The 25,094-nt window shown below is 40.7% G+C and overlaps 1 protein-coding gene across 1 annotated transcript; it reads left to right on the forward strand.

Moving 5' to 3' along the window:
- Positions 1 to 433: 433 nt before the first annotated feature.
- On the forward strand, positions 434 to 23,575 carry IGSF10 (immunoglobulin superfamily member 10). Its single transcript, XM_068988691.1, has 6 exons — positions 434 to 627; positions 2,002 to 2,131; positions 4,386 to 4,776; positions 10,222 to 14,532; positions 14,996 to 15,893; positions 21,667 to 23,575. Exons 1-6 carry the CDS (start codon positions 434 to 436, stop codon positions 23,573 to 23,575), a joined length of 7,833 nt encoding a protein of 2,610 aa, XP_068844792.1.
- The last annotated feature ends 1,519 nt before the right edge of the window (positions 23,576 to 25,094 follow it).

A 25,094-nucleotide genomic window follows, 5' to 3' on the forward strand; every position in this document is an offset into this window, starting at 1 on the left:
GTCCCTTGGACTGCAAGGAGATCCAACCAGTCCATCCTAAAAGAGATCAGTCCTAGGTGTTCTTTGGAAGGACTGATGCTAAAGCTGAAACTCCAATATTTTGGCCACCTCATGTGAAGAGTTAACTAATTGAAAAAGACTCTGAAGCTGGGAGGGATTGGGGGCAGGAGGAGAAGGCGACGACAGAGGATGAGATGGCTGGATGGCATCACTGACTCGATGGATGTGAGTTTGAGTGAACTCCGGGAGTTGGTGATGAACAGGGAGGCCTGGCGTGCTGCGGTTCCTGGAGTCACAAAGAGTCAGACACGACTGAGCAACTGAACTGAACCTTACAGGACAGTGTCCCAGATTACCCATTACTGTGTGTGGTCTACTGGAACTCTGCTCAAACCATATTTATAACTGAGGTATGATGTTTTTTTTTTTCAGGATGAAGCCGAAAAGCAGGGGAAACACCAGCTTATTGCTCTCCTTCACTGCATTCTGCCTGATAGCCCTCCCTGGGGGCAGGGCCTGTCCTCGCCGCTGTGCCTGTTATGTGCCTACAGAGGTGCACTGCACGTTTCGGTACCTCACCTCCATCCCAGAGAGCATCCCACCCAACGTGGAACGTATCAATTTAGGGTGAGTGAGGGTGCTTGTCTTGCTTCATTCTCAAGGAGGGATTGAGTACACTAGTGATATCCCCAAAACAGTTGTGACTTTGGTAGATTAACCACAATTCTGTTAATAATACTTTCCTTCTGAAATGAGTGCATGAGGATCTTAAGCTTTCTGGGGCAATAAGGAAAATTTTCCCTGTAAGCTTTTACTAAGGGAAAGTTTTTCTAGAACCCAAAGTCATTCACGGTAGGCTGAGACCCCCATGATTATAGAAAAGCTTCATTCTGGCTCTATTTTTGCTGAGTAACAATATAGCTCTTGCTAAGAATTAGAGTTATGATAATATCCATGAGGTACATGTCCTCCTATATATATATGAAAAGTTAACTAGATCTTTTTTTTTAAGGCCTTTGGATTTTTTTTCCCCCACACAAACTGACTTATTTAAAATACTTTAAAAATGCATAAGTAATTAAATCTGCTAAAAAGGGACTGTATTTTAAAGGCTGGTGAAAAAACGTGTGTGAATGAATGAAAAGGCAGACTTAACATCTTTTGACATTAGTGAGCACCTACTATGGACCAAACACAAGGACGGTACCAGGGATACAATGATGAAGGATACATTATTCATGTGTAGAAACCAGTTAAAGTGAAGAGACAGATGTATAATCAGTACAATTTACTAAGAATTGTAATACAGCATACTAAGTGTCTTCGGAACAATCACTACTGATAACAGCTAACATTACTTGTGTCCTGGCATTGGGCTAAGCACTCTTCATGAATGCACTCATTTAATCCTCAAAACCTGTTTCAAGTAGGTTCTATTATTTGCATTTTATAGACAAGGAAACTGAGGCAAAGAAAGGTTATTGGTTTTTTTTTTTAACCCAGCATTAGCCCTACTCCCAGGAGCCGGGTACCTGAGTTCATAATCATATCTAAAACACTTGACTTCAGAGCCCAGGCTTCTTAACCATTGTTTCATAATGATGAATTCCACCTGGGAGAACGAGGGGCAATGTCATTAGGGAATGGGCTGGGTCTTAACAGTGTTCACAAATAGAGAAGGCTGGAGTTAAGGGCATTCCAACCTGAAGATACAACATAACATACAAAGGTTTGAAAATGAGAAGGGATGTAGCATGTTCCAGGAATGTGAGTAGAATAATTTTAACTGACAATGCAAGGGCTGAGTGAAGGGGCTGACCTTCCATGGCATCTGATGAATTCCAGTATTTCAAGCATTGGGTTATCTCCTTAGAGCACAGGGAATCTTTAGTGGGGTGTGTGTTTGAGAGGTGGGGAGTGAAATTCAGTTTTGTGTGTGCATTTGTTGGGTTTTGCTTTGACATTTGTACTTTAGTTGACAGACTTATGTTTTTATTTCAGGTACAACAGCTTGGTTAGATTAACAGAAGCAGATTTTTCTGGCCTGAACAAGTTGGAGTTACTAATGCTACACAGCAATGGCATTCACACAATCCCTGCTAAGACCTTCTCAGATTTGCAAGCCTTGCAGGTGAGACTGATGTTGGGAAGGGGCAAGTTAACGAGGTGAGATGTGCCTCCAAAACCTACCTGTTCCTGCTGCTGCTGCTAAGTGGCTTCAGTTGTGTCCGACTCTGTGCGACCCCAAAGACGGCAGGCTCCCCTGTCCCTGGGATTCTCCAGGCAAGAACACTGGAGTGGGTTGCCATATATATGTATATATATATATATATACCCTCCCTCTTCAGTCTCCCTCCCACTGCCACCCATCCCAGCCCTCTAGGTCATCACAGAGCATCACTGAGCCATACAGCAGCTTCCCAAAGCTATGTTTTACACATGGTAGTGTACATGTCAGCTACTGTTTCTCCACCCTCTCCTTCCCCTGCTGCATCCACAAGCTCCTGCCCTGCAAATAGATTCATCAGTACCATTTTTCTAGATTCCGTATTTATGTGTTAATATATGGTATTTGTGTTTCTCTTTCTGACTTCATTCTGTATGACTCTAGGTTCATACCTCATTACAACTGACAATTTCATTCCTTTTGATGGCTGAGTAATATACCATTGTATTTATGTACCACATCTTCTTTGTCCATTCATCTGTTGATGGACCTCCTGGCTATTGTAAATAGTGTTGAAATGAACATTGGGTTATATGTGTCCTTTTGAATTATGGTTTTGTCAGGGTATATGCCCACCACTGGGATTGCTGGGACATATGGTAGTTTTATTCCTGGTTTCTTAAGGAACCTCCATACTGTTTGGTTGTAGAGCAATATATTTTGTAAGTTTCACTTTACTTTTGCATTGATTTATTTAAATATTTAAGTTATGAGGACTTCTAAGAATGTATCAAATATTTTAAGAATTACTACTCCAGTAGGCAAGAAAGTGAAAAGTAGGAAGGACTCTTAGGAACAAGAACAAAGGTAATGCAGGAAACATCAGGCATAAAGATTGGTATGTCTGCTGTAAGTAGGACCTGACGCTTTAGAGAAGTTAATTCAATTTATGATGTCTATTAATTTTTTAATAAAAAGTAAAACTACTGTTCAGAAGTACAACCATACCTGATTTTAAATTAGAAAAAGATGTCTCCCAAAGGTCCTCATAGATGACAGTAAAGCAAACTGTCAGTTCTACCCTTAAAAAAGATAAATTGCCAGTGCACAGGGAGTCTTCTCACACCACATCAAGGCTGTGTAAAGCCACAGGTTTAAGTCTAGATAAGTGATTATGTTGACTTGGTTTAATCAGGCTTTATTTGGAAGATATATCTTCAGCAGATTAGATGGAGTTTCTTCATGGAATTCACACATGTTTTTCTTGACCAAGTTTCCAATAGATATTGATGAACATTGAGTTTGGTAATATTTGGGGCAAAGTTGTTCCATGTCACCAAATTTTCTTTATTAGGAAACTGAACATTCCAGAAAAGCATCCTCAACAGAGATGACAGATTAGGACAAATCAGGAAAATATGGTAAATCATCGTTTTTACTAGCATTTTTTTTTTCTTTTTGGGAAAAAGAGTATGTTCAGCTGCTAGCTGGAGAAGGAATTGGAGAATACCCAAGTGCTACTGAAATACTGAAAAATTATTTTAACTTCAATTAAAATCACATTACTCTTAATAGCTAAAAACTAAAAAACAAAAACAAAAACAAAACCTAAATGTCTATCAACTCATAAATGGATAAACAAAACATGTTACATGTATAAAGTGGACTACTCAATAGTAAGAATGAATAACTGACTTATACACTAAACTAGTGGTAAGTCTTGAAAATAAGGCTAGTTGGAAAAAAGCAGACACAGAAGACCACATATGGTATCACCCATTATTTTAAATATTGAGAATTGGCAAATCCAGAGAAACAAAGTAAATCAGTGGTTTTCTAGGTCTAGGAGGGGGAATTGTTTCACCGGTACTTCCACCCCACTACTTTCCTACTTCATTGCATTGTTTTGAAATAAACCTGAGATATCATGTTTCATCTGTAAGTACATATATATATATATATATATAAATTAGAGTCTTTTAAAAATAAGTGTAAAATATTGTTTTACCTTAAAATTATAGCATTAATTCATCAATATCACAAACTATTCATAAGTGTTCTAATTTCCCTGGTATTCCCATATTTAATTTGCAGCTAGTTTGTCAAATCAGGATCCACACAATGACTGGATAATCTCAGTGTATGTTTTATTATGAATATGCTTGTCGTTTTTGTGGTAATTCCTTTGACAAAATAAGCGTGTTCTTTGTATTCTTAGGTCTTAAAAATGAGCTATAACAAAGTTCGAAAACTTCAGAAGGACACTTTTTATGGCCTCAGGAGCTTGACACGGTTGCATATGGACCACAACAACATTGAGTTTATAAACCCAGAGGTTTTTTATGGACTCACCTCTCTCCGACTGGTGCACTTGGAAGGGAACCACCTCACTAAGCTTCATCCAGATACATTTGTCTCCTTGCGCTACCTCCGGATATTTAAAATATCTTTCATTAAGTACCTATACTTGTCTGATAACTTTCTGAGCTCCATCCCTCAAGAGATGGTCACCTACATGTCTGATCTGGAAAGCCTTTATCTTCATGGGAATCCTTGGATCTGCGACTGTCAACTGAAATGGCTGTCTGACTGGTTACGGGAGAAGCCAGGTACCTCGATTATTTCTTTGTTATAATTTCAATAGACGAAATCTGCATGGAGATGGTAAAAGAAAATGAAATCTCAATAATTCAGTGAGAATGAACTGTCTTAATTCATCAACAAATAATCTTTAATTCAGGTCAATTATCACTTCTGGCTTTTAGCAAGATTGGGAGCTAAGAAATGTATCATGTGTTACTCTTCCCTACTTACCACAAGACATAGAAACCCTTCCCTCTTATTTTCCTTTCAGTCATTTGGTCAGTACATATTTTTTTGAGTTTTATTCAAGGCCTTGTGCTCAGCAAAGCAACCACCAAGAGCTCTGTGTCTGCTGTAACGACACATCTGGTGGGATACAGATAAGCAATCAGAATGTAAAACGTGCTTTGACGGCAAAGTAATAGGCAAGATGCATTCAGTCAACAAGTAGTTACAAGAAGTCAGAGAGAACACAGGGATGCAAAAGTGACTGTGGAGCTTTCACTCTTGGAGAAAATGGGTTAACAACTAATCGCACTATTTCAATTAATTCAGTCCATAGGGAATGACTGAAAGGAGCCCATTGGTTTTGACATCTAAGTGGTGGCTGATTGGAAAGAGCAATGAAAGCTGGATTGTTATGCAGGGGTTGGGGAGGCAGGGCTACAGTTGATTCTGGAGAGACCTGGCTTGAAGTGAGGGAAGAAGGGTGACTGCCAGAAGGAAATATGCCATCACTCAGGACTCTCTGAGCATCAAACAGACACGAGCACATTAAAGCTAAGGAGAGATTTTTGAGAGAGAGAAGGTAGCAACATTGCAGAAAGAGCAGATCATCAACTGAGCCAGTCCCCTGAAAAGGCTGGATGGCAACAGACCCAGCCTTTAGGTGGGTGGAGGGGTTTTCCTTAGGAGACAGGAGAGAAAAGGACTAGATGGGTACAGAGGCAAGTGAGTTCACGGGTCTAGTGGAGAGCGTAAGCAAGTTCTTACCTGATGCCTTTTCCTTCTTTGTTAAGTTGTAGGAGAGGTAACTAAGGAGGGTGCTAGGAAGGGGTCAAGGTTGGAAGTCTGAGAAAAGTGGAAAAAATCTGCTGTTGCTGTGGTGAAATATATAGATACACACATATATATGTATGTGTATATACACTTAGTCAATATAATTAGTCAAAAAGTGAACTGCTTTAGGCCAAAAGATACCACCGTTGCGCTCCAGGAGTTTGCAATCTTGTAGGTAAATATGCTCAACCCATAAAAAGACAATGAGGTATGGATGAAAAACAGCAAAATGTTTATACTGAAAATTTAGTTCTATAGGAGGCAGAATCAGTAAGGTACTTCTGCCTTGAATAATATACCGAAAGAAAAGGAAGGAATAATAGGGAGGGAGCAGGAAGGTAACATTTATTCAGTTTGTGTTTGACATGGTGCTTGCTGCTTTCTACTTAATCCTCAATTTAGAGATGAAGAAATTGAGGCTAGAAAAGTTGGGTATCTTGGGCTAGTCATTTAGATTCTTATAGATCAGTTTTCTCACCTGTAACATAGGGATACCAATAATTGAAACAAGTAATTAAAATAATACATATAAAGTGCTTAGCAAAATATATGACATAACATAAGCATTCAACAAACGTGATTATCATGATTTTCACTGTCACCCAGCTAACATGGCTAGAAAGTAGAAAAGCAGAAACTCAAAGTCTAGTCCTTTTTCTATAATGTATTTGTGATGGAGAATCTGCTTTGTACATATAAACAGGGTAAGTCTCATGAAGAGGGCAATAAGTAGCCCAGGTTGCCTGGCATGGGCTAGCATAGACTGGCATGGGTTTTGTCTCTTGCTGTCTTACTTCACTTAGTATGATAATCTCTGGTCCATCCCTGTTGTTGCGAATAGCATTATTCCATTCTTTTTATGGCTGCATAACATTCCATTGTATATACACCACATTATTTTTTTCCATTCATTTGTGAATGGACATGTCTTGGCTAGTGTAAGAAGTGCTGCTATGAACACCGGGGCACATGGATCTTTTTGAATTCGAGTTTACTCTGGATATATGTCCAGGAGTATGATTTGCAGAATCATATATTAACTCTTTTGTTGTGTGTAAGGAACCTAGATAGTGTTCCACGTACTGGGTACATCATCTACAACAGTGTAGGAGGGTTCCCTTTTCTATTCATCCTCTCCAGTCACATCAGCTTCTGCTTTGATATTTTTTTTCATCTACTTCAAGAGACTGATAGTTTCGCATACCTTCAATTGTCTTATTTGATCCTTTTGTATGTATGTGGTCAGTAGTCAAATATAACAGAGCTTCATCTGTTTATGGCTATCTTCCACTCCTGGGTTTCACAAAGCTGTAGGTGTTGTTTTTCTAGGAAATATGGGTTTGTGGCCTTTTCTCTGACAGCTTTATCACAAATATTAAATTTATGTCCTTTTATTGTTCCCAAGCCTTTCTATATGCATAACTTATTTTAATGGCAAGCACAGTGTAACCTTTATGTAATACTAACAGTGCATGTAACTCAGTTGAAGAGAAAACAAAATATATAAACAGCTATGGCAGTATTGGTGTGTGTGCCAGCAGTGGTAGCTATAGCAAGACTGCCAGCTGGTCAGTCACCGCTGTAAGACAACCAACTGTAAGACACATCTCAATTTGCAAGCTAAAATGTGAAAGAAATGTGGTCTTAGAATTAGACTGCCCTTCCTCCCTTTCTCTAATCTTTCCATCCATTTGCCAGGGCTGGAGACAAACAGACGACTAGACAGGTCTTTCTACTAGTGGGTGATGAGGGCTAGGATAGGGGAAGTGGAAGGTACCGGGAGAACATCAAGCTGGGAGCCCACTGAGAAGGAGTGCTCTTCCAGCTTGTTGACGATGGAGGTAAGTAGTCAGGCAGTAATGGAAGACAGCCTATCAGACAGCCAGTGTATTGCAAGTAGAAGGACAGCGTATGCTAAGAGCGTGACAGGGTATGGCAGAGTTGAGGACTGGAAGGCGTTTCTGTGTGAATGGAATCTAGTGTGATGGAGAGAATGGAAATAATGTGATCAGATTTGCAACTGAGCTAAAATACTTGATGTCCAGGGCTGTGAGTATAATTCTATGATGAGGTTTAATTAAACCATCAGTCTGCTTCTTTTTTTTTTTTTTTGCTATAGCAGGGTTTGAGCCCAGGCTACTGGGAAGTAGTAAAAAGTCACAGCTGGTTGGTAAGTAGGTGGTTGATAAAAGCCTCTTTGACAGGCTTGCCAACTACCTCCTCTGGGTAAGCTGGCATTTTACAATTTGCTGAAGAATGCTGAGGAGCCAGATGTATATGACAGTGCCTGTCACACTGAAGAGTTTGGAGTCAGTGATCAGAGAGATATGTCTCAGGCCTTTGAGGAACTGCACAATTACAGGAAGGTGATTTGACCCTGTGCAGTCACCTTGTCAAATGAGATCTTCTAAGAAGTACAGTGCTTCTTTTACATGCTGTGTCTAAATGCATGATACGGAACAGGATGGAAGGCCCTAGCTGTATTTTGTATAAGGTAAAACCCGTATCTCTTATCAAGTATTGCTGTGACCAGCCATTTAAAATAGGCTCACCAGAGTAGTATTTTTATTTTTTTTGCAGAGAAGAATGACAAATTAATATCAAAATGAGACTAATATTAAAGAGACTTTACACAAAAATCCCATGTATCTGGAAATTAAATGTCCACTTTTAAATGATAGGTGTATCTAAGATGCCATGACAAGGAAAATTAGAATAAAAATGAAAAGAGAACTTACCAGAATTTGTTGCATGCAACTGAAGCTGCTCAATTAAATACAATGTGGAATCTTGAATAAGATGTGAAAACAAATAATGGTCACTAGCATAAAATTTTGTGAAATTTGAACAAAATCTGTACTTTAAATAATACTATATCACTTGTTCATTTTGTTTTCTATTTTTTTTTTACAACATAGTATTTCTTTATATTCTCAGAATTGGATTAAAGCCTCAAGCCTCACTCAACTTTTTTTTTAAATCACCACTAGTAAATTGTATAGACTTTTAGCAGTAATGCTACTGCTACTGCTAAGTCACTTCAGTCGTGTCTGACTCTGTGCGACCCCATGGACTGCAGCCATCCAGTTCCTCCGTCCATGGGATTTTCCAGGCAAGAGTACTGGAGTGGGTTGCCATTGCCTTCTCCTGTAACCGAGTCATGATGCCCTGCCAGTCTCCCTCCCGTGCCGGGAGGTGCCCCCTCCTTCTGGGCTTGGGCAGGGGCGGGCAGGAGCCGGCACCTGAGGAGGCGGGATGCAGGTTGAGGGAGCTCACTGATTTAAAACGACGGAGGTTGCCTAAGCTCCCCCTGCCCTCCCTGCTCTGTCTCCTCGGCCCGCTGCTCCGTGTTCTTCTCTTCTTCGATCAACCGGATCTCTTTGTTGATGGCGTCCAGCTGCTCCTGCAGCATCACAGTCAGAGTCTCGGCATCGCCCTGCTTGCTGTGTGCTGGCCAAAGTGGCCTAAGCTTTCGAGAGTGACGAGGGCGTGTCTGACAGCGAGTGCAGTAATACTAGATGCCAAAACACATGGAACTATATCAAAGTTTTCAGGTAATATAAATTAGAAATCTAACATTCTATTCATACTAAATAAAATGAGCGGAAACAAAAAGCTTTTGTACATACCTATATATAGTATATATGTCAGACCTTTCATGGGCTGCCCCATTGCTTGGGCACAGCTTTCCTCTCTCCACATTAAAACTGATCCTCCTCAACTGAGTCTACCTCAGGTGCCAGTCATACTGTGTCTTTCTGCACTCTTCTTAATAACCCTCTTTGTTCAGCCACATCCTCACCTCTTTCTTGATTGGTTCTACAGGCTTCATTATTTCCAGCATCCATCTTGTTCTCTCCATTCCTATTGCGACCAAGCTAGACCAGGCCAAGGTATCTTGTAATTCATTCATCATTCTTTTTAGTAATGGACAGAAACTTGGGTTTTTAATGATATCCAAGAATGTATAAATGGTAACTTATCAAACAAGTTATCATTTAAAGGACACTGAAATTCTCTGAGTCTTAAAACATTAAATGGGGAAACAGAACTAAATAATAAGCTAATAAAAAGTGATAAACATATCATTTTGTTTTGCCAGGTAAGGGAACTACTCAATTAATACTGAGTACCAAATATGTACCCCAGGGGCTTTTGAGGCATGGAAAATACAGCTGTGAGCACGAGAAACAAAATTCTTGTGCCTATGGATGTAATATTGTGGCAGGGTATGTAGACAATAACATTTTCAGAAATCAATCCAAAGACCAAAAAAAAAAAAAAAAGGAAACACTAAAATTTCCAAAAATTTCCAAATTGTTTCAAGCAAAAGCTACTTATTCAAAATGTTTAAATGTTAATTCATGAAGAAGCCACAGTGGGCAATAATTCAATTGTCATTTTTTTTCTAGATATCATAAAATGCAAAAAGGACAGAAGTCCCTCCAGTCCTCAGCAGTGTCCGCTTTGCATGAACCCCAGGACCTCTAAAGCCAAGCCCTTAGTTATGGTCCCAGCTGCAGCTTTCCTGTGTGCCAAACCCACCATTGACCCCTCTCTGAAGCTGAAGAACCTGACTGTTCTGGAAGACAGTGGTTCTGTGTCGATCTCTCCCCAAGAGTTCATGGCTCCCTTCGGCTCTCTGACTTTGAATATAACAGACCAGACTGGAAATGAAGCTAACATGATCTGCAGTATCCAAAAGCCAGCAATGACCTCATCCATTGCATTCACTGCAGAAAATGACTACATCATGCTAAATGCTTCGTTTTCAACATTCCTGGTGTGTGACATAGATTACAGCCACATTCAGCCAGTGTGGCAGGTTCTGGCTTTGTACAGTGACTCTCCTCTGATCTTAGAAAGGAGTCACTTGTTCACTGAAACCCCACAACTCTGCTACAAATATAAACAGGTGGTACTGAAGCCTGAAGACATCTTTACCAACATTGAGGCTGGTCTCAGAGCAGATCCCCCGTGGTTAATGCAACACCGAATTTCCTTGCAACTAAACAGAACTGCCACCACCCTCAGTACACTGCAGATCCAGTACTCCAGTGATGTCCAAGTCACTTTACCAAGGTCAGAGATAAAGCCAGAGACACACAGATGGACCATGATTTCCAAAGATAACAGTACTAAGCTGGAACGCACTGTTTTGGTCGGTGGGACCGTTGACCTAGACTGCCCTGGCCAAGGAGAGCCTCCCCCACATCTGGAGTGGCTTCTAGCTGATGGAAGTAAAGTGAGAGCCCCTTATGTGAGTGAGGACGGACGAATCCTGATAGGCAAAAGTGGAAAACTGGGACTCCAGATGGCTGACAGTTCTGACACTGGCCTATACCACTGCATAAGCACTAACTACGATGATGCAGATATCCTCACATACAGGATTACCGTGGTAGAGCCCAGTGTAGAAGCCTATCGGGAAAATGGAGCTCGTCATATAGCTTCTGTTGGTGAAACACTTGACCTTCCTTGCCATTCTACCGGTATCCCAGATGCCTCTGTTAGCTGGGTTCTCCCAGGAAACACTGTGCTTCAACAGTCCTCAAGAGATAAGCAAATTCTTAACAATGGCACATTAAGACTATTACAGGTCGCTCAAAAAGACCAGGGTCACTATCACTGTGTAGCAGCCAACCCAGCAGGGGTCGATATTTTAGTTAACCAAGTTTTAGTCAAAATAAAAGGGCAGAAGTCAGCAGAGCGTCACGTAGAAACAGATGGATCAGGGTTTGATGAGCCCAGTTCCATGGGTCAGCTTCAGGGTCCACCAGCTACACATCTCCCCACATCTCCTCCCGTGGGGGCTGAGGCTGGAACACACGTCTTGAGCCCAAGTAAGAATCCCCAACAGCGGGTATTAATATCCCAAAGGCGTGGAGAGTCAACCAGCTGGCGTTACAGGGAGCACAGGAGGCAATTCCCTCCCTCTGCCCGGAGAATTGACCCACGGCACTGGGCAGCGCTTTTGGAGAAAGCTAAAAAGAATGTTATGCCAGAAAAGCAAGAAAATACCACAGGAAAGCCGCCTCCACCAGTCACCCAACTCCTGGATATACCTGGTGAGGAAGCAGACTCATCAGGCATGCTCCCTCCAGATGAGCAACTTACGGTCCCAACAACTAAAGCTGCAGACGTTCTGACAAGGACAGTGACTGCAGATTCCAGAAAATCACCTGACAGCCCTGTGACAAGTAAAACTGATGGCACTCCAGTCTCCCCAATTGTGAGTCCACAGACCCTATCACCTGAAAAACCAAGAGATTTCAGACCATCTGCTACTATTAAAACTCAAGTCACGCCAAAGAATATAAACCCAACCGCATCAAGCAAAATGGAAGACACAACCAACCCAAATGTACCTAACGTGTTTCCTCTACTAACCGAAGCAACTCTGTTTCAGGATGCTGACAACATGGAGAGTAAAAAAGAGCCCTTGCAAACTGCATCCCCAGTAACAGTGGGGGCTACTGCGATCAAAGATACCCATATCCAAACGCTGAGTAATGCTGTGGGCAAAGCTGGTATATTTTTAGGGTCAGTAAATGCCACAAATAGTTATCAGAGATCTGTAACAGGAGTTGGTGAACCCAGGAGCCATCACTCTCCTTCTCAAGGTACTCACAAACCTAGCCCCACTAAGCTCCGTTCAGGCCCACACACTGCTGCTCCTTCTCAGTTACACATTCCTAGAAAGAGTACAATGAACAGTCCGCTGTCCAGGCGCTTTGGAAGATGGCGAAAAGTTTGGAGCAGGGGGCGAATTATCAGCCCATATAGGACACCAGTTCTCCGACAGCACAGATTCAGCGTTGTAAGGCCCACACTCAGAGGCTCTTCAGAAGAAAGCACCACTGCATTTCCAGCCCCCGAGCTCAGTGCAGTGTGCCCATCCTGTTCTCCCAGAGAAAGGCTCACCACTGATGAGGCAGCATTGTCTTCTCCAAGCTTATCCCCCATCACCCTCCCCAACACTGAAATTGCCAGCGTCACAGTAGAAGAACCTACAACTCTAGTTCACAACTCATCATTACTGCTTGAGAACAAACCGAATGCAGATGCCGAGAAGACCACCCCTATGATAAGATACTTCAGTGCTGAAAGTGCCCAAGTGACTTCAGCTACTGCAGTTACGACTCATGCAACAAATATTAGTTACCCAAGTGGGTCTAAAGCCAGTGAAACCACCAGATACTCTGTGATTGTATCCCCACTGCCAGGTCCCACCATCAAGTCACCTGTGCCTACCACTCTAGCTATTAGCAGATTTTCAAGAAGGAAAATCCCCTGGCATCAGATCTTTGTAAATAACCACATCCAAAGAGAAAAGCTAAAGAATCAGCATAAATTTGGTTCACAAAGCAGCACAGACACAGTGCTTCCTAAAATATCTCCTGCTTTGCCCACAGATAAAGTTTCTCCCTTCCATTTCAAAACACTCTCAGCTAGCGTAATGAAAATCCCATCCATAACAGCAGCCACAACTCACCTCAGCAACACACACAGCCTTGTAAGTCTCCCAACAATGAAGGAGCTGCCCTCCCTACCCATTTACCCTACGCCTCCTAGTAGCTCCAGCAAAGAATCAAGTGCAAATTCCGTATCAATGCAAACAGACATGCTGACGACCACCCCTACTGCCCCTGCATCTATCATTATCAACAAAGCCCAGATAGACAGACCCAGGACACGAAAAGTACAAAGGAAAAAGGAGCCTCAGAAGACGATGAGGGACCCAAATACCTCTCCCACCCAGACTTCTGGCTTCATTACATCCACCACTGTGACATCTCCTGTTCCAACAGCAGCTGAAACTTCAACCAAGCCCAGTGTGTCTGCTTTCACTCATTCTCCTCTAGAGAACACAAAAGAAATTTCAAGCACAGTTGGTCTTCATCCAGGAGCCTTTAATCTGACAGCTGTACTTGGACAACCATCCCAGGAGGGTACTCGGGCTTTGAAGAATATAACTGCTTCTGAAACCACTTTGTCCAGCAAACTACAGAGTACCCCTACTAGGAACACAATCAGACACTCAACCATGCCAACCTTCCTAAGCTCCAGTGCCACTCCAATGCCAATTCCCACCTCCCCTCCCTTGAGTAATCAAAGTGAGGTTACTGACAATATGGCCATGCCCACTTTCAGGATGATGACAAGTACAATGGTTGAGGCACATGAATCCCCAAAGCACAATGCTACTCCACAGCAACTGGCAGTAGCATCTCCCCAAACTCACCCAAATGCCAAATTTGCAGTTGGAACCATTCACTTTACTTACTCTAATCTGTTACCTTCTACTCCTATGCCAGCACTAATAACACTTAAACCACAGGATTCTAAGCATACTCACTCTCCCTGGTCAGAAAACCACTTTTGGCACAAGTCACACCCAGAAATTGCTGAAAAAGGCCAAAAGCCAGTAGTAGTGAGTGTACTGCCCACTCCAGGCCCGCCAGAGGTCACCACTCATGCTTCAAACTGGGATATACAGAAGAATGCAAAGAAAAGTGGCTTTGATAAAACAGCAGTTCAAAAAATAACAACTTCCGAATTCCTCCCCTTGGATGCTTTATCTAGGGATGTATTTGAAAGGCCCAGAATAATCGGAGGAAAAGCAGCAAGTTTTACTGTTCCAGCTAACTCAGATGCCTTTCTTCCTTGTGAGGCTGCTGGAAATCCCGTGCCCACTATCCACTGGACCAGAGTCTCGTCAGGTATTTGAAATGGTTTCTTTACACTTAGTCTTTAGTAACAAAACAAAGAAAATACTGTGTGACATTTCAGAGTTACATATTCAAAGAGTCAACATCAGCATGAAATTTCTCCAAGACACACAAACTATTAATATCCTCATTTGATATATGCATGACTTTTTGCTCATTAGAAAGTTTTAAAACGTATGTTAAGACCATTAAAAAAAATGCTTTTAAAGCAGGTCTAAAAAAAAAAAAAGTCATTGTGTTGAACCATCTGGCTTTTACATGAAAACTAGGGTGTTTTTTTTTTTTTAATCCAGAAATAATTTTAGCAATCTGAAGACTAAGGATCTTAATTTTAAATATATTTGTTCCCAGAAGCCTAACAAAAAGATAGCCCTCCTTTCGTGACTTCCACATGAGCAATTTGTTTTCCATCTAAACTTTGATGACCTATGACTATAAATTTCTTTCTTATCAGGACTTGATTTATCTAAGAGGAAACTGAATAGCAGGTTCCAGGTGCTCTCCAATGGCACCCTGTCCATACAGAGTGTGGACATTCAGGACCGTGGACAGTACCTGTGCTCGGCATCCAATCCATTCGGCACAGACCACCTTCGTGTCACCTTGTCCGTGGTTTCCTATCCCCCCCGGATCATGGAGAGACATACTAAGGAGATCACAGTCCATTCTGGAAGCACAGTCAAGTTGAAGTGCAGAGCTGATGGGAGGCCCAGCCCTACAATTTCCTGGATTCTTGCAAACCAGACGGTGATCTCTGAATCATCTGAGGGGAAGAGACAGGCCCTAGTGACATCTGACGGAACACTGGTCATCCACAATCTCAGCATTTATGACCGAGGCTTTTATAAATGTGTGGCCAGCAACTCAGTGGGCCAGGATGCACTGCTGGTTAAAATACAAGTCATCGCGGCCCCACCTGTTATTCTAGAGCAAAAGAGGCAAGTTATTGCAGGGACGTGGGGTGAAAGTTTGAAACTGCCCTGTACTGCAAAAGGCAATCCTCAGCCCAGTGTTCACTGGGTCCTCTCAGATGGCACTGAAGTGAAACCATTACAATTCGTCAACTCTAAGTTCTTATTTTCAAATGGAACTCTGTTTATAAGAAATGTAGCCTCTTCAGACAGGGGCACTTACGAATGCATTGCTACCAGCTCCACTGGCTCAGAGAGAAGGGTGGTAATCATCACAGTGGAAGAACAAGAGACCATCCCCAGGATAGAATCTGCATCCCAGAAATGGACTGAGGTGAATCTGGGGGACAAACTACTGCTGAACTGCTCAGCCACTGGGGAGCCAAAACCGAAAATCATCTGGAGGCTACCATCCAAGGCTGTCGTCGACCAGTGGCACAGGTAAACCATACCTTTCAGTTGAGATTATCTTCGTCTGTTTAGCTTTACAACTTCTGAATAGGAGAAAGTGGTAGAGCGAGGCTTGCAGCAATGTTAGGGAGACTCTGCTCATAAAAGTAACTTGCTCTAAAGAGACCTAATCCTTTTGACATGTATATAGATATATGTAAAATATAGATTATGTAAAAAGAAAGTTTCTTACATGCTGTATTCTAAGGGCCAATTTCTTGTTGAGTTTATATAGTTAAAAAAAGATTTTAAAAAAAACCTCTCGTTTTCTTCCATACTTGTGACAGCTTTTTAAAATAGTAACTGTGTAAATGTATTTATAATCTTTCTATCAAAAAAAAGAGGGAATTTTGTAATGCAAACAAGGTCTGGAGAGATGCACTTCATTAGTTTACTCTTTAGAGTCTCCTAGTAAAGCATTTTCACTTTTAGTGCAATCTGTACTTCCTTTACTCTACCCTAAAAGTGCAAAGCACTTTATGAAGTTAAGGCTTCACAAAGTGAAACGTATTCAGGACCTCCATCACTCTGATGGTGTCAGACAACACATATACACATACAGACTTTCTCTAATATGTTCTGATTCAGGCATATTAATTTTGATGTTTTCTGTAGCAATTAAATCTCTTGGAAAAAATAAGAATTTACTAGATTATTAATTTTTGCTATTTGCATGACTTCATGCAATGATTTTTCATAATATGACAGAAAAGATGGGCTGAACATTTCCATTTAATGTTTATTAATAGAAACTACCCATGCAAGTAAAATTTTACACATATAATTTTACACACATAATTTTACACATATAATTTTACTTGCACGGGTAGTTTCTATTAATAAACATTAAATGGAAATGTTCAGCCCATCTTTTCTGTCATATTATGAAAAATCATTGCATGAAGTAAGTTTATGTGTAAAATGGCTTCCCTGGTGGCTCAGACGGTAAAGCGTCTGCCTACAATGCGGGAGACCTGGGTTTGATTCCTGGGTCGGGAAGATCCCCTGGAGAAGGAAACAGCAATCCAGTCTAGCACTCTTGCCTGGAAAATCCCATGGACAGAGGAGCCTGATAGGCTACAGTCCATGGGGTTGCAAAGAGTCGGACATGACTGATCGACTTCACTTTCACATTTTATGTGTAAAATAGATATTTTTTTTCTCGTCTCAAAGTATGAGTTGGTAATGGATATAGTTAAGGAATTTTACTTGTGATCTTTAATGCCAAGATAAATGTTAATTTTCAAGCTTTTCAAATAAGTCATCAAAATTACCGAAATTTTACACTCATCCCAAGTATAAACAGCACCAGTAGTTTCTAAGGAGCTAATTCAAGCTTATCTTCAGCTGAAGGAGTCATGGTTATGAGTTTGAGCTGATGCTAATAAGAATCTTGAAGGGACAAGAAAAACTCTTCACATGCCTCTGTCAGTCATTATCGGGTTCCTGTAAACCAGGCCCAAGATAATGTTCTTGGAAAACAAGTGATAACTTTCCATGACTCAGGAATGGGTACTGGCTAAACTTTAGGGATATTTAACACAACAAGAATATAGACCATATCTATAATTAATCATTGCAGAGATACCTTTGATAAGCGTGGAGTACAGAGTTTTATAATATGTTCATCAAATTAAACTTATGTTGTTCAAATCTCAAAAAAACCAAATTTTAAATTGAAATTTAGATTTAAAATTTAAAAATGCTGAGTTATGAAATGTAAACTTCACAAGACACGTTTATGCTTGTCATCTACTGTACATATACCCACTTGTGGCATCAAATATATTCAACCATTTACCAGTTCTTATATTTAATAGTATCAGCGTGTCTATTTATTAATCACCCTGCAGTACATGGGGGTGCTTCTCATTTACCTAGAAACTGCTCATTATTCTGTGTAATGGTTAACACAGTTTCACTATCCATGAAGAAACCAATGCAGGAATAGAAGACATATTCCTGTGATGGGAATTACAAATAAAGTTCAAATTTTAGGTTGTAAAGAGAACGTCCAAAATATTTACTAGACATTAAGCAGGTTTTTAAGAATGGAAGAGGTATGAAAAAATGGAAGGGAATGTCTTAAAAAGTTAACCCAAAGGAATGTCTAAAGCACATTAGCATTCTCAGAATAAATCTTGACCTAAACAGTCCAACAAATCCTCCAGAGTTTAATAGCAAAGAAATCAGGTAGGCTGTTTGTATTTCACTTTGGGAAAGCACTTATGGAACAAGGAAAGATTGTTCACAATGTGGAAAAGCCAATAGACGGTATAAGATCACAGATGCTATCAAAGGCCCACCAGAGGTACCGGCATTCTTTTATAAAAAACTACACAGCTTGTCTGCTAACTGGACACTTTTAGTGATTATTCTGCAAGTAACCCATTCAACGAGGCAAGAATACTCTTTAGTTAGGTGCTTAAGATATCACCAGAAATAAAAAGGGCACTTCTGCTGTTAAATAGAGTCCTTGCTATTCCCATTTCTTGGTTCTAGAAGTCTGAATTTTAGATTCTAAAAATGAAAATTTTCATCATAGCTACACTCACACGAGTCTACTCAACCATGACCAAAATAAGCAAAACCTTTTACTTTTTAAAAGCCTAGTTGTCAGCTGAAGAAAGCAAGCCTTTTCTGAATTTTTTTTAAACTGTCTCAGAGCACTATAGGTCTACCTCCACGACTTTCAATAGGACTTACCTGACCTATGTTTCAGACAGAATTCTGTTTCCTCTGCTTCAGATTTTTGCTTCTCAAGGAGTTTGTTACAACAAAACATCAGGCCCCACCCCAGATGGGCAGAATCAGAATCTGCACTTTAAAAATATCCCCAGGTGGAGAATGAATACATATATATGTATGGCTGAGTCCCTTCACTCAGTCTGAAACTACCACTGTTAATTGGCTATACCCCAAAACAAAATAAAAAGTTTAAAGTCTGGGGAAAAAAATATAGTTAGGATGGTAATATATCTGTTCTATTAAAAAGATACAACAATATCATATAACTAATTAAAAGTATTTTCATTAAATCAGCATGTGATCACTGAAGCGTGTCGTTTACTTGGACAAATAAATTCCCCCAGGCTTCTTTAAAAATATATATATCTCCAGCTGAATCACATGCACAATAAGGTCTAAGAAACACTGCTTTAAAAAGATTGCAAATGCTTCATTGTCCATTAATCTTCATAAAAGAATTCCCTTTCTTTTACTCAAGGAAAACTTCCACTTTCCAAAGTCAGTTTTCTCTTAAAAACATTAGCTTATAAAAGGAAACACAATTCTCTTATATATATAAAACAACTTCCAGAAGTATCAGATTTAAAGGTCAGGGAAGTTCATTTTAAGTCACTGGTTTTCAAAGGCTTGTCCACCTACTAATAGCACTAGCATCACCTGAGAACTTGAACCTGATTCTCTATCAAAACATGCAATCTGTGTTCTTAAAAGCCGTCCAGATGCACACTCAAATTTGAGACTGGTCTGCATACTTAATTGTTCACAGAGTCACCTGGGAAGCTTGTTAAACACTGGGTTACCCAATCCGTGGCCAGATCTACTGGATCAGAATCTCTGAACAGTGAAAACCAGTAAAGATGCATCTTAAATGAGACCCCGTGTAACTCTGATGTAGGTGATGAGGGAACTGCATTGAGGATAAAGATTCACAGCAGTGGTTCTCAGACAATGCTGCACTTGAGAGTCATTCGGAAAACTGAGTCCAAGGTCACATTCCACACTATAAATCACAAATTCTGGAGGTAGGAACCAGGCATCAGCACTACTTCATGCAAATACTTTTAAATGTGCACCCAAGTTTGAGAAACACTGTTCTTAGCATTAGGAAAGAATGACAGCAGGTAGCAATGTAACACGGTGAAAAGGGTAACTACCTACCTCTAAGTACTTTTTTTTTCAGCTGTATGGTGAGGAACCACCTAAAGATTAAAAAATAAATGCAAAGACCCTTGTAGTTTCCACTTTTAAGTGCATCCGTAATGATGACTTTCCTTTGCTATACATGCCAGATGAATTATTTCCAGGCTTGAGAGAAGAAAAAAAAGGCTATCAGCAGCTGTAGGTTGTCCTACAATACTCTTCCTAACTAAGGTTTTTTGCTGGAAGATAAAAAATGACTTGAGGCTGTTGGACTTGTTTAGCAGTTATGCTATGAAAGGTCATACACACTTTTTCACTCACCTTCTTAGCTCATGTTGCCAAAAAATTAGGAGAAACACATGTCATGAATGTTTTCACCTATAGGTGTTTTTGATTGCGTTGTTAGCAGTTACTCAGCTTCCACTGGTCTTTCTGAAAAACTACTTAGTTTTATCAAGGAAATTCTGCCATCTGGTGGTTCTGTGTGATAAGCGCGGGCCGTGTAGCGCTTCAGAGAAAAGTGATGTTCATGCAGTTCAACATAATGCAGAGACCAAGCCATTGTACAGTTGCCTGCAGAGACAGACAAAGCTTTAGTATGCTTCTGAGGAATTTTACCTTGGCATTTACTTTCTTTATAAAAAAAGTAAAATTTACTTTCTAACCAAATAACTGATTCAGTTCAGTTCAGTCGCTCAGTCGTGTCCAACTCTTTGCAACCCCATGAATCGCAGCACGCCAGGCCTCCCTGTCCATCACCAACTCTCGGAGTTCACTCAAACTCATGTCCATCGAGTCTGTCAGCCCTTCTCCTGCCCCCAATCCCTCCCAGCATCAGAGTCTTTTCCACTGAGTCAGTTCTTCGCATAAGGTAGCCAAAGTATTGGAATTTCAGCTTTAGCCATCAGTCCTTCCAATGAACATCCAGGACTGATCTCCTTTAGAATGGACTGGTTGGATCTTCTTGCGGTCCAAGGGACTCTCAAGAGTCTTCTCCAACATCACAGTTCAAAAGCATCAATTCTTCGGTGCTCAGCTTTCTTCACAGTCCAACTCTCACATCCATACATGACCACTGGAAAAACCATAGCCTTGATTAGATGGACCTTTGTTGGCAAAGTAATGTCTCTGCTTTTGAATATGCCATCTAGGTTGGTCATAGCTTTCCTTCCAAGGAATAAGTGTCTTTTAATTTCATGGCTGCAATCACCATCTGCAGTGATTTTGGAGCCCAGAAATATAGTCTGACACTGTTTCCACTGTTTCCCCATCTAGTTCCCATGAAGTGATGGGACCAGACGCCATGATCTTCGTTTTCTGAATGTTGAGCTTTAAGCCAACTTCTTCACTCTCCACTTTCACTTTCATCAAGAGGCTTTTCAGTTCCTCTTCACTTTCTGCCATAAGGGTGGTGTCATCTCCATATCTGAGGTTATCGGTATTTCTCCCGGCAATCTTGATTCCAGCTTGTGCTTCTAATACTCTTTAAAAGGGACAATCTGGTATCTTTCCTGAGCAAGGAGATTTGTATGCGAGTTGTTCTTTGCTGACATATACCACAGAATGGTCATCTGCTATGTAAAGTGGTCAAGACAGTCATGGGTCTAGGAAACTGCTATTTCTAACATTCTCGTCATCATTAAAAACTTTTTAAACTGAAATGCAAAGGAGGTGCATTTGAAGTCCATCTAAGAAATACTTGTTTGCACACAATTTATTTGTTCAGTTAATTTCATCTTTCAGAAAAGCTTAAAAGACAGTAAAGAAGTCAGTACTAATTTTAATTTCACTGCAACGTTTAGTCCTGTGTCAATTAATATAACTCTCTTACCCTTGCTAATAGCTGCACACCTCAGTCAGTCTCTTCTTTCCTCAGAATGGGCAGCCGAATCCATGTCTACCCAAATGGATCCTTGTTTGTTGGGTCAGTAACAGAAAAAGACGGCGGGGACTACTCGTGTGTGGCAAGAAACAAAATGGGCGACGACCTGACCCTGATGCACGTAAGCCTAAGATGGAAACCGGCCAAAATTGACCACAAGCACCACTTTAAAAAGCAAGTGCTTCACGGGAAAGACTTTCAGGTCGATTGCAAGGCTTCTGGCTCACCAGTGCCCGAGATATCCTGGAGTTTGCCTGACGGGACGATGATAAACAGCGCCATGCAGGCCGATGACAGTGGCCGCAGAACCAGAAGGCTCACCCTCTTCCACAACGGAACCTTATACTTCAACAAAGTTGGGATGGCAGAGGAAGGAAATTACACCTGCTATGCCCAGAACACCCTAGGGAAGGATGAAATGCAAGTCCACCTAACAGTCCTAACAGCCGCCCCGCGGATCCAGCAGAGTTACAAGACCAACACGAGAATCACAGCGGGAGACACAGCTGTCCTTGACTGTGAGGTTGTTGGAGAACCCAAGCCAAAAATATTTTGGCTGCTGCCTTCCAATGACATGATTTCATTCTCTAAGGACAGGTATACATTCCATAACAATGGGTCTTTGTCCATCAATGAAGTGAGACTGCTCGATTCTGGGGAGTATGTATGTGTGGCCCGGAATCCCAGCGGGGATGACACCAAAGCATACAAGCTGGATGTTGTCTCTAAGCCTCCATTAATCAATGGTCTGTATGCAAACAAAACTGTCATTAAAGCCACAGCTGTGAGACATTCCAAAAGACACCTTGACTGCAGAGCAGAAGGGACACCGTCTCCTCAAATCATGTGGATCATGCCCGAGAATATTTTCCTCACGGCTCCATACTATGGGAGCAGAATCACCGTCCACAAAAATGGAACCCTGGAAATCAGGAATGTGAGGCTTTCAGACTCCGCTGATTTCATCTGCGTGGCTCGGAATGAAGGAGGAGAGAGTGTGCTAGTGATACAGTTAGAGGTGGTGGAAATGCTGAGAAGGCCGACGTTCAGAAATCCATTTAATGAAAAAATAGTTGCCCAGCTTGGAAAGTCCACAGCATTGAATTGCTCTGTTGATGGAAACCCACCACCTGAAATAATCTGGATTTTACCAAATGGCACACAGTTTCCCAGTGGACCACACAGTTCTCAGTATCTAATAGCAAGTAACGGTTCTTTTATCATTTATAAAACAACACGGGATGATGCAGGAAAATATCGGTGTGGGGCAAGAAATAAAGTTGGTTACATTGAGAAATTAATTGTATTAGAAATTGGCCGAAAGCCAGTGATTCTAACTTATGAACCAGGGACAGTTTACAGTTTCAGTGGAGACTCTGTATTACTGCACTGTGTCTCTCTTGGAAGCCCTAAGCCACATATCAAATGGACTTTACCAAGTGGTTACATAATAGATAGGCCTCAAATTAATGGAAAATACATATTGCATGAAAATGGCACCTTAGTCATCAAAGAAGCAACAGCTTATGACAGAGGAAACTACATCTGTAAGGCTCAAAATAGTATTGGTCACGCACTGATTACTGTTCCAGTAATGGTTGTAGCCTACCCTCCCCGGATTACAAATCGCCTACCCAGGAGCGTCCTCACGAGGACAGGTGTGGCCATTCAGCTCCACTGTAAGGCCCTGGGAATCCCCAAGCCAGAAATCACATGGGAGATGCCTGACCACTCCCTGTTCTCAGCGGCAAACAAAGGGAGGACACGTAGAATTCGGCCTTTTCACCCACAAGGTACCCTAGTCATTCGCAATCCGCAAACCTCGGATTCTGGGATATACAAATGCACAGCAAAGAATTCACTTGGAAGCGATTATGCAACAACTTACATTCAAGTAATCTAACAGAACATAAAACTGCCTGAACAAAGTCAACATCTGGACAGAATTTAGTTTTTGGAAGAAGTTTAATCGAAGGCAGCCATAGGCATGTAAATGAATTTGAACACATTTACAATATTAAATTAATAATAGACATGCAAAAAAAAAAGGACTTATAAATAAATGCATTATGAATTGATACTGATTTTTTTTTTAATGGATCTCAAAACAAACTTTTAACTTAAGGCACTTTTATTTTGCCAACAGATAACAATGAACAATAAGAGGAAACTCTTGACCATAAAATAACAAATGTCTAATGTACCTGAATTCTTCATTAAAGAATGGACTTTTTATTCTTTCACTACTGTTTGCCTAGTGTCCACCTTCTATCAATGTTACAAGCATGGCACTGAGGACAAGACACAATGGAAAGGATTAAATTTGCAGTCTTGATGTTAAGTTTGCCATCCTGATGTATAAATATTGCAGTTGGTTTATAAATATTTTACTAAAACCCACAGAAACTAAGCACTGTTCTATAATTCACCATTTTGTACATACTGAAAATTTTCATTGATGGGGAATACAAAAAAATGTTTTAATAACTGCATTTAAAAATAAATGCAGGCTGACTTTTCCTCTTGTAAAAAGCAACTTAACACCCACACATCAAAAATGTGAAAAGGGGGTTGATAACATCTATCCCAAATAAAGCCATTAAAAAGCTTTTAAAATACATCGACACTTCTTTATAACTTCAAAATCTAGCTCAGGCACCCCTGGTTTGGAATTGTTCATAAGGAAAATCTTCTTAGGAGGAATCACTGCTTTATGAGCATTTATTTCATTAAGTGAGCATCCTTTACATGGTGGGGGGGAATGTTTGGGAAAATTTGGATTGAATACATATAATAGAGTGTCACTGTACTGAAAATGTGATAAACTCTACAAAATCTTACTTTTTGTAATCCACTGAATTTATTTATATCACGTGCTTAATTCAACCTGAATTAATTTAAGGACATTATGATTAATCTTTTCTAACTCTAGAGGCTAGCATTTTCCAGTGTAATTTCTCCAGCATCTATTTAAATATTTGTCTATTATTTAAGAAGAATTATAGGAGCCTTAATAAATGAAAAATGAGAAAATGCCATCTGTCTTGCTCAAGTATCTCAGCACACAAAACAGAACTATGTTTGCCCCTGTGTATCATTTTAGAAAGGGGGGGGTGGGGGACACTTCACTGTGTTTTCATCACACCAAGTTTCAGCTTGCTCCACCTAAAGAGGTAACCTGTTTCCTACTTTCTCTGATTTTGGTATCCAGTGACCACAAGTGGTCAAAGGATACTCGTTTTAACAGAGATCTCATTCTACTTCCGGGCCAAGAGGGATCAATCAGAGGACAAATGGAACCCTTTTAGGGAGGGGCCTACAGTGTAAACAGGTATATGGAAGGGCTTCCTATGTCAAGCTCCATTCTATTTCAAAGTCTTTAAGAGGAACTGGGGGCTCCATTTTTCCTAAGATAACTTCCT

This window comes from Capricornis sumatraensis, chromosome 1, assembly GCF_032405125.1.
Source record: "Capricornis sumatraensis isolate serow.1 chromosome 1, serow.2, whole genome shotgun sequence".
NCBI classification, from domain to species: Eukaryota; Metazoa; Chordata; class Mammalia; order Artiodactyla; family Bovidae; genus Capricornis; species Capricornis sumatraensis.

Coding starts and splice junctions, on each gene's coding strand:
- IGSF10 (XM_068988691.1), top strand. CDS start 434: ATGAAGCCGAAAAGCAGGGGAAACACCAGCTTATTGCTCTCCTTCACT. Junction 628..2,001: donor GTGGAACGTATCAATTTAGG/GTGAGTGAGGGT, acceptor TTTTTATTTCAG/GTACAACAGCTTGGTTAGAT. Junction 14,533..14,995: donor CTGGACCAGAGTCTCGTCAG/GTATTTGAAATG, acceptor CTTTCTTATCAG/GACTTGATTTATCTAAGAGG.